Source organism: Oncorhynchus masou, chromosome 24, assembly GCF_036934945.1.
Source record: "Oncorhynchus masou masou isolate Uvic2021 chromosome 24, UVic_Omas_1.1, whole genome shotgun sequence".
Classification (NCBI taxonomy): Eukaryota; Metazoa; Chordata; class Actinopteri; order Salmoniformes; family Salmonidae; genus Oncorhynchus; species Oncorhynchus masou.
In genome coordinates, this window is record NC_088235.1 from 109,780,393 (window position 1) to 109,791,585 (window position 11,193).

At 42.2% G+C, this 11,193-nt stretch overlaps 1 protein-coding gene across 2 annotated transcripts in view; it reads right to left on the reverse strand.

Annotated features, from left to right (window-relative positions):
* tm4sf18 (transmembrane 4 L six family member 18) overlaps positions 1–10,962 on the reverse strand; it is a 15,495-nt gene extending 4,533 nt beyond the window's left edge. The window contains exons 1-3 of one of the 2 annotated variants that reach the window (XM_064936107.1): positions 10,498–10,952; positions 6,929–7,000; positions 2,807–2,949 (exon numbers count right to left, since the gene is read on the reverse strand). In XM_064936107.1, the coding sequence (XP_064792179.1) occupies positions 2,807–2,949; positions 6,929–7,000; positions 10,498–10,674 (392 nt within the window). In that variant the 5' untranslated portion in view covers positions 10,675–10,952. Of the gene's footprint in view, positions 1–2,806; positions 2,950–6,928; positions 7,001–10,497 lie in introns of both variants that reach the window. The other variant, XM_064936108.1, reaches the window with a different exon arrangement.
* Between the last annotated feature and the right edge of the window lie 231 nt (positions 10,963–11,193).

An 11,193-nucleotide genomic window follows, 5' to 3' on the forward strand; every position in this document is an offset into this window, starting at 1 on the left:
ACATCCTGCAGGGAGTTAGGACTGGGATCTGAACAGGAAGTTCAGAGATCCTGTTCTTTTCTACAACCTATAGGGAGTTAGGACTGGGTTCTGAACAGATAGTTCAGAGATTCTGCTCTTTTCTACATCCTGCAGGGAGTTAGGACTGGGATCTGAACAGGAAGTTCAGAGATCCTGTTCTTTTCTACATCCTGCAGGGAGTTAGGACTGGGATCTGAACAGGAAGTTCAGAGATCCTGTTCTTTTCTACAACCTATAGGGAGTTAGGACTGGGTTCTGAACAGATAGTTCAGAGATCCTGTTCTTTTCAACAACCTGTAGGGAGTTAGGACTGGGATCTGAACAGGAAGTTCAGAGATCCTGTTCTTTTCTACAACCTATAGGGAGTTAGGACTGGGATCTGAACAGGAAGTTCAGAGATCCTGTTCTTTTCTACATCCTGCAGGGAGTTAGGACTGGGATCTGAACAGGAAGTTCAGAGATCCTGTTCTTTTCTACATCCTGCAGGGAACACAATATATGGTCTATACTTGACTTGTAGGTTTTTCACTTATGGTTGCCACAAATTACAATATTTGGGAGGTGAATGGACAGGGTATATGTAAATTAAATACCACTTTTTTTGTGGATAATACTGTAGTATTTACTAAAGTGATGCTTTTATTCCATTTTATTTGGAATGGCAAGGTTGCTGGATCGAATCCCTGAGCTGACAAGTAAACAGCATACAATGTGATTTTCTGGATTTTTGTTTTAGATTCCGTCTCTCACAGTTGAAGTGTACCTAAAACAATTACAGACCTCTACATGCTTTGTAAGTAGGAAAACCTGCAAAATCGGCAGTGTATCAAATACTTGTTCTCCCCACTGTATTTGTTGATCATTTATTCATTTTACCAGGTAAATTGACTGAGAACACGTTCTCATTTGCAGCAACGACCTGGGGAATAGTTACAGGGGAGAGGAGGGGGATGAATGAGCCAATTGTAAACTGGGGGTTATTAGGTGACCGTGATGGTTTGAGGACCGGATTGGGAATTTAGCCAGGACACCTGTATATGGAAATATCTTGCTCTATCCGAAATTACAACCAACTAATTGCAGCATTACCGCAAAAATGGAAGAGACAAGTGGTATGGGGAGAAAATTAGGAACTTGTCTGTTGATCCTGCATTAAAGACCAAAATTGGTTAAAGAAAATTGTGATAAATAAAAAAGTATACCAGTTTCATTTAAGGATTAAAAAAATGGACAGCTGTGCCATATAGATTGTAAAATACACTACACATTCGGAAAGCATTCAGACCCATTGACTTTTTGTTCCTCATCGATCTACACAAAATATCACATGAAGACAATGCAAAAACAGGTTTTTAGGCATTTTTGCAAATGTATACATTTAAAAAAAAATAAACAGAAATACCCAATTTACATAAGTAGGCCATTTGCTACGAGACTCAATTGAGGTCAGGTGCATTCTGTTTCCATTGATCATCCTTGAGATGTTTCTGAAACTTGATTGGAGTCCACCTGTGGTGAATTCAATTGATTGGACATGATTTGGAAAGGCACACACCTGTCTATATAAGGTCCCACAGTTGACAGTGCATGTCAGAGCAAAAACCAAGCCCTGAGGTCGAAGGAATTGTCTGTAGAGCTCCAAGACAAGATCGTGTCAAGGCACAGATCTGGGGACGGGTACCAATGTCTGCAGCGTTGAAGGTCCCCAAGAACAGTGTCCTCCATCATTCTTAAATGGAAGAAGTTTGGAACCACCAAGACTCTTCCTAGAGTTGGCTGCCCGGCCAAACTGAACAATCGGGGGAGAAGGGCCTTGGTCACTCTGACAGACCTCCAGAGTTCTTCTGTGGAGATGGAAGAACCTTCCAGAAGAACAACCATCTCTGCAGCACTCCACCAATCAGGCCTTTATGGTAGAGTGGCCAGACGGAAGCCACTCCTCAGTAAAAGGCACACGACAGCCCACTTGGAGTTTGCCAAAAAGGTACCTAAAGAATCTCAGGCCATGAGAAATAAGATTTTCTGGTCTGATGAAACCAAATTGAACTCTTTGGCCTAAATGCCAAGTGAGCAATTTCCGAATTCACTGTATACACAAGTACCAGTAACAAGTCCACAGGTGGACTCAATTCAAGTTGTAGAAACATCTCAAGGGTGTTCAATGGAAACAGGACGCACCTGATCTCAATTTCGAGTCTCAAAGCCGATGGTCTGAAATACCTTTTGTAAAAAAAGGTATTTATGTATAAAAACCTGTTTTCGCTTTGTCATTATGGGGTATTGTGTGTAGATTGATGAGGGGGAAACCTATTTAATCCATTTTAGAATAAGGCTGTAACGTAACAAAATCTGGAAAAAGTCAAGGGGTCTGAATACTTTCTAAATGCACCGTCGTCAAGTTATTGTTCCTCGTAGACACCATGGACCCACCCTCATTGGGGGAAAGGTGATACCTAGTACCTCAATTCCAACTGAATTTATTCAACTGAAATGCGTCTTCCGCATTTAACCCAACCCCACTGAATCAGAGGGGGGGGGGGGCTGCCTTAATCAACATCCACGTCTTCGACGCCCGGGGAACTGTGGGTTAACTACCTTGCTCAGGGGCAGAAGAACAGCTTTTTACCTTGTCAGCTCTGGGATTCGATCCACACACAACAGAAAAACAGACATTTGTTTCTAATTCAGAAACTAAACGAAGCTTTAATATCTAGAATATTTCCAGAATAAATTATTATATATTATTATAAATTATTGTTATATATTATTATATATTAGCACTAACCTTCCTCCCTTATTGGCGAAGGGATAGGACCATCCCAGACCGGTGTCACACTGAGGTCCCTCCAACATGGCCATGGCAGAGATGACAAAACAGTACCCCGACCCGGCCAACCCAACTAACGCTGCCGTGACTGATCCACACATCTGGAATAAACACACACACACACATCTATAATACACACACACCTCTATAATATACACACACCTCTATAATACACACACACACACACCTCTATAATACACACACACACATCTATAATACACACACACACCTCTATAATATACACACACACCTCTATAATATACACACACCTCTATAATACACACACACACACATCTATAATACACACACATCTATAATACACACACATCTATAATACACACACACATCTATAATACACACACACATCTATAATACACACACACACACACCTCTATAATACACACACACACACACATCTATAATACACACATACATCTATAATACACACACACACACACACATCTGCCGCCTGGGGCGGCAGGGTAGCCTAGTGGTTAGAGCGTTGGACTAGTAACCGGAAGGTTGCAAGCTGACAAGGTACAATTGTCGTTCTGCCCCTGAACAAGCAGTTAATCCACTGTTCCTAGGCCGTCATTGAAAATAAGAATTTGTTCTTAACTGACTTGCCTGGTTAAATAAAGGTAAAATAAAGGTAAAAAATAAAATAATAATACACACACACACATCTATAATACACACACACACACACACACATCTATAATACACACACACACATCTATAATACACACACACATCTATAATACACACACACCTCTATAATACACACACACACACACATCTATAATACACACACACATCTATAATACACACACATATCTATAATACACACACACACACACATCTATAATACACACACACACATCTATAATACACACACACACCTCTATAATACACACACACACACATCTATAATACACACACACATCTCTATAATACACACACACCTCTATAATACACACACACACACACCTCTATAATACACACACACATCTATAATACACACACACATCTATAATACACACACACACATCTATAATACACACACACACACACACATCTATAATACACACACACACACATCTATAATACACACACACACCTATAATACACACACACACACATCTATAATACACACACACACACACCTATAATACACACACACATCTATAATACACACACACACACACATCTATAATACACACACACATCTATAATACACACACACACCTATAATACACACACACACACACATCTATAATACACACACACACACACCTATAATACACACACACATCTATAATACACACACACACATCTATAATACACACACACATCTATAATACACACACACATCTATAATACACACACACACACACATCTATAATACACACACACATCTATAATACACACACACATCTATAATACACACACACACACATCTATAATACACACACACACACACACACATCTATAATACACACACACACACATCTATAATACACACACACATCTATAATACACACACACACCTATAATACACACACACATCTATAATACACACACACACATCTATAATACACACACACACATCTATAATACACACACACACATCTATAATACACACACACACACACATCTATAATACACACACACACACATCTATAATACACACACACATCTATAATACACACACACCTATAATACACACAGACATCTATAATACACACACACACACACACACATCTATAATACACACACACACACATCTATAATACACACACACATCTATAATACACACACACCTATAATACACACACACCTATAATACACACACACATCTACAATACACACACACACACACACATCTATAATACACACACACATCTATAATACACACACACACCTAATACACATCATAATATACACATATGTAATACACAGACACTTATATAATATATATATAATACATTAGTATATACTGTACACACATACACTACTGTTCAAAAGTTTGGGGTCACTTGGGAATGTCCTTGTTTTTTTAAGAAAAACACATTTTTTTTGTCCATTAAAATAACATCAAATTGATCAGAAATACTGTGTAGACATGGTTAATGTTGTAAATGACTATTGTAGCTGGAAACGGCTGATTTGTTATGGAATATCTACATAGGCGTACAGAGGCCCATTATCAGCAACCATCACTCCTGTGTTCCAATGGCACATTGTGTTAGCTAATCAAAGTTCATTTTAAAAGGTTAATTGATCATTAGAAAACCCTTTTGCAATTATGTTAGCACAGCTGAAAACTGTTGAGCTGATTAAAGAAGCAATAAAACTGGCCCTCTTTCGGCTAGTTGAGTATCTGGATCATCAGCATTTGTGGGTTCGATTACAGGCTCAAAATGGCCAGAAACAAAGTACTTTCTTCTGAAACTCATCAGTCTATTCTTGTTCTGAGTAATGAAGGCCAAGATTGCCAAGAAACGTGAGATTTCGTACAACGCTGGGTACTACTCCCTTCACAGAACAGTGCAAACTGGCTCTAACCAGAAGAGAAAGAGGAGTGGGAGGCCCCGGTGCACAAAAGAGCAAGAGAACAAGTACATTAGAGTGTCTAGTTTGAGAAGCAGACACCTCACAAGTCCTCAACTCACAGCTTCATTAAATAGTACCTGCAAAACACCAGTCTCATCGTCAACAGTGAAGAGGCGACTCCGGGATGCTGGCCGTGTAGGCAGAGTTGAAAAGAAAAAGCCAGATCTCAGACTGGCCAATAAAAATAAAAGATTAAGATGGGCAGAAGAACACAGACACTGGACAGAGGAAGATTGGAAAAAAGAGATTTGGACATACTAATATAAGTTTGAAGTGATTGGATCACAAAGAACATTTGTGAAACGCCGAAAAATCTGTCAAGCATGGTGGAGGCAATGTGATGGTCTGGGAGTGCTTTGGTGGTGGTCAAGTTTGTACAGGGTAAAAGGGACCTTAAAGAAGGAAGGCTATCACTCCATTTTGCAATAACATGCCATACCCTGTGGACTGCACTTAATCAGAGCCTATTTCCTCCTACAACAGCACAATGACCCAAAGTACAGCTCCAAACTATGCAAGAACTATTTAGGGAAGAAGCAGTCAGCTGGTATTCTGTCTATAATGGAGTGGCCAGCACAGTCACCGGATCTCAACCCTATTGAGCTGATGTGGGAGCAGCTTGACCATATGGTACGTAGGAAGTGCCCATCAAGCCAATCCAACTTGTGGGAGGTGCTTCAGGAAGCATGGGGTGAAATCTCTTCAGATGACCTCAACTAATTAACAACTAGAATGCCAAAGGTCTGCAAGGCTGTAATTGCTACAAATGGAGGATTCTTTGACGAAAGCAAAGTTTGAAGGACCCAATTATTATTTCAATTAAAAATCATTATTTATAACCTTGTCAACGTTTTGACGATATTTTCTATTAATTTTGCAATTAATTTCATGTAGGTTTTCATGGAAAACATGGACATTTCTAAGTGACCCCAAACTTTCGAACGGTAGTATATATATATATAATCTTTCTCTGTCTTTCACACACGCGGTTCAGCCCTGCCTGTTACACCCAGAACAGCTGCACAACAATCCCCATGAGAGGAGTGGGTGTGTGGGTGTGTGGGTGTGTGAAGAGAAAGGTTGGCTGTTACAAAACATCTTGTACACAGATAAGGTTCAGCTCCTCTTCCCGGCCCAGATGCTTTGTACTCCCTGATGGTGAAGTCTCCTCCTCATATCATTAGTGTACCCGCTAATAGTGTTACAATGGCCCTATGTATAATTAGCTAAACATAGCCTACCTAGTTTTGCATTAGCTTAGCACAAGTGTTAAAATGGACCTTTTGTAATAATCAGTGATTTTATATTAATAGGATCAAAGCTAAAAAAAAAAATAAAAAAAAAAGTGGTGGACACTTTGATGAAAAAGCTTGAAATAAAGTTTAAAAATCCAGGCACGTCACATGATCTCACAAAACACAAGGCCCCTTAATGACGAGACGTAACCAAAGCATCAGTACTCACCACGACGCTTTCATTCCAACAGCAGCCTGTACATTTCCTGAGGCTGATGAACACACCAGCAGGCAGGAACATCTACAGAGACACACACACAACGGGGGGGAAATCTCAGGAACATCTATTGAGACACACACACAACGGGGGAAAATCTCAGGAACATCTACAGAGACACACACACAACGGGGGAAAATCTCAGGAACATCTACAGAGACACACACACAACGGGGGAAATCTCAGGAACATCTACAGAGACACACACACAACGGGGAAAATCTCAGGAACATCTACAGAGACACACACACAACGGGGGAAAATCTCAGGAACATCTACAGAGACACACACACAACGGGGGAAAATCTCAGGAACATCTACAGAGACACACACACAACGGGGGAAAATCTCAGGAACATCTACAGAGACACACACACAACGGGGGGAAATCTCAGGAACATCTACAGAGACACACACACAACGGGGGAAAATCTCAGGAACATCTACAGACACACACACACAACGGGGGAAATCTCAGGAACATCTATTGAGACACACACACAACGGGAGAAAATCTCAGGAACATCTACAGAGACACACACACACAACGGGGGAAAATCTCAGGAACATCTACAGAGACACACACACACAACGGGGGGAAATATCAGGAACATCTACAGAGACACACACACAACGGGGGAAAATCTCAGGAACATCTACAGAGACACACACACACACAACGGGGGAAATCTCAGGAACATCTACTGAGACACACACACACAACGGGGGAAAATATCAGGAACATCTACTGACACACACACAACGGGGGAAAATCTCAGGAACATCTACTGAGACACACACACAACGGGAGAAAATATCAGGAACATCTACTGACACACACACAACGGGGGAAAATCTCAGGAACATCTACTGAGACACACACACAACGGGGGAAAATATCAGGAACATCTACTGACACACACACAACGGGGGAAAATCTCAGGAACATCTATTGAGACACACACAACGGGGGAAAATCTCAGGAACATCTACTGAGACACACACATAACGGGGAAAATCTCAGGAACATCTACTGAGACACACACACACAACGGGGGAAAATATCAGGAACATCTACTGACACACACACAACGGGGGAAAATCTCAGGAACATCTATTGAGACACACACACAACGGGGGGAAATCTCAGGAACATCTACTGAGACACACACACAACGGGGGAAAATCTCAGGAACATCTATTGAGACACACACACAACGGGAGAAAATCTCAGGAACATCTACAGAGACACACACAACGGGAGAAAATCTCAGGAACATCTATTGAGACACACACACAACGGGGGAAAATCTCAGGAACATCTACAGAGACACACACACAATGGGGGGAAATATCAGGAACATCTACAGAGACACACACACAACGGGGGGAAATATCAGGAACATCTACAGAGACACACACACACAACGGGGGAAATCTCAGGAACATCTATTGAGACACACACACAACGGGAGAAAATCTCAGGAACATCTATTGAGACACACACACAACGGGAGAAAATCTCAGGAACATCTACAGAGACACACACACAACGGGGGAAAATCTCAGGAACATCTACAGAGACACACACACAATGGGGGGAAATATCAGGAACATCTACAGAGACACACACACACACACAACGGGGGAAAATCTCAGGAACATCTACAGAGACACACACACAACGGGGGAAAATCTCAGGAACATCTATTGAGACACACACACAACGGGGGAAAATCTCAGGAACATCTATTGAGACACACACACAACGGGGGAAAATCTCAGGAACATCTACTGAGACACACACAACGGGGGGAAATATCAGGAACATCTACTGAGACACACACACAACGGGGGGAAATATCAGGAACATCTACAGAGACACACACACAACGGGGGGAAATATCAGGAACATCTACTGAGACACACACAACGGGGGAAAATCTCAGGAACATCTACTGAGACACACACACAACGGGGGGAAATATCAGGAACATCTACAGAGACACACACACAACGGGGGGAAATCTCAGGAACATCTACAGAGACACACACACAACGGGAGAAAATCTCAGGAACATCTACAGAGACACACACACAATGGGGGAAAATCTCAGGAACATCTACAGAGACACACACACAACGGGGGGAAATATCAGGAACATCTACAGAGACACACACACAACGGGGGAAATATCAGGAACATCTATTGAGACACACACACAACGGGGGGAAATATCAGGAACATCTACAGAGACACACACACAACGGGGGGAAATATCAGGAACATCTACAGAGACACACACACAACAGGGGAAAATCTCAGGAACATCTACAGAGACACACACACAACGGGAGAAAATCTCAGGTTCTGCCTCGGTATGATATTTCAGCGCATCAATCCATCATCTATAGACAGTATCCTCAAGAGCTCTGTTGTTGTAGTACTGTATTGTACTGAACTGTACTGTAAAACTGTCGCTAATCACAACAACAACGATAAAAGATGCTCCATTAGCCACCTTTTATAAACCTGTTCTATTTCCCCACTCTATTGTAGGTGTTTGGTAAAATAAAACTCCTAGGGTTTGTTGGAGGAAGCTGACAACCATTTTCCTTTGTCTCCTATTGTATCTTCACAGTTAGGAAAACAGCTGAGGGAAGGTCGAAGGTCAAAACATCCAGGATACAGCCATGTAGCCTCGACCCCACTCTTATAAAAAAAACAGCAAAAGATCAATTCCTTACACACATCGATTTACTAAAATCAGATTAGCACCAGTGTCAGATTAACACCTGTGTCAGATTAGCACCTGTGTCAGATTAACACCTGTGTCAGATTAGCACCTGTGTCAGATTAGCACCTGTGTCAGATTAGCACCTGTGTCAGATTAGCACCTGTGTCAGATTAGCATGTGTTTTTATCCGAAAGGAAATACAAGACCAAAATATGAAACTATTATAACTTCCCTAAAGTTCTCTTAATTATCTTGATATTTTATTCTACCTTTTGTTCCCTGAACCGCTTGTTAACCTGACCCATAAACCGTCAACTCAACAGTACTACAACTGTAGCCGGTGTAGTAACAACAAGATGACATATACTGTAGCTACTCAAATCAAATCAAAATTATTTTCTAAAGCCCTTCTTACATCAACTGATATCTCAAAGTGCTGTACAGAAACCCAGCCCAAAACCCCAAATAGCAAGCAATGCAGGTGTAGAAGCACGGTGGCTAGGAAAAACTCCCTAGAAAGGCCAAAACCTAGGAAGACACCTAGAGAGGAACCAGGCTATGAGGGTTGGCCAGTCCTCTTCTGGCTGTGCCGGGTGGAGATTATAACAGAACATGGCCAAGATGTTCAAATGTTCATAGATGACCAGCAGGGTCAAATAATAATAATCACAGTAGTTGTCGAGGGTGCAGCAAGTCAGCACCTCAGGAGTAAATGTCAGGTGGCTGAACATTAAGAGTATCTCTACCGCTTCTGCTGTCTCTAGAGAGTTGAAAACTACTCACCAATGCGCCTCCCCCTCCGATGCCCATCATGAACCAGACCAGCCTGGACAGTTTCCCCTCTTGCAAGTATTGGGTCGTTCCTCCAGGGAAGAACAGCAGAACGTTGGCCACAATACAGCACACCGCCAGGGGCAGGAGGGCAAAGCCCAGAGACCGCACAAAACCCGTAGAGCACATCGCCCCTACCACACAGGAGGACGAGGAGGAGAGGAATGGAGAGGAGGAGTGGAGCGGGGATCACCAAGGAGACCAGCGAGTGGAGAGAGGAGTGGAAAAATGCAGAGAGAGGGTTAGAGGATCCGTGAAGAGAGGAATGGAGGGTAAGAATGGAGAGAAAGAGAGAGAGAGAGGAAGGTCTGGGGTCTGTTCACAGCTGTAATCCAGGAAGGAAACTGAATGGTTTCCCTAGTGTGTATGGGTTTTAACTGAACCCTCCACCTCCTGAGAGTCTGAGGTTGATGACGCAACCAGCTCCATTTTAAGGCGAGGGGCTGAGTGGAACGGACGCCACAGGAAGAGAGAAGGGTGAGAGTCTTGAGCCCTGACCAATCCCTCAGGGCCGGAAAGCATTCTGTCCGAAAAACTATGAAAAATCCCTTAGGAATTCAGAGAGCGAGCGAGGGTGGGGGGGCAGAGTGTAAGAAAGAAAGTGACAGAGGGAGAGAAAAAGAGAGACAGAGAGCGATAAAGAGGGAG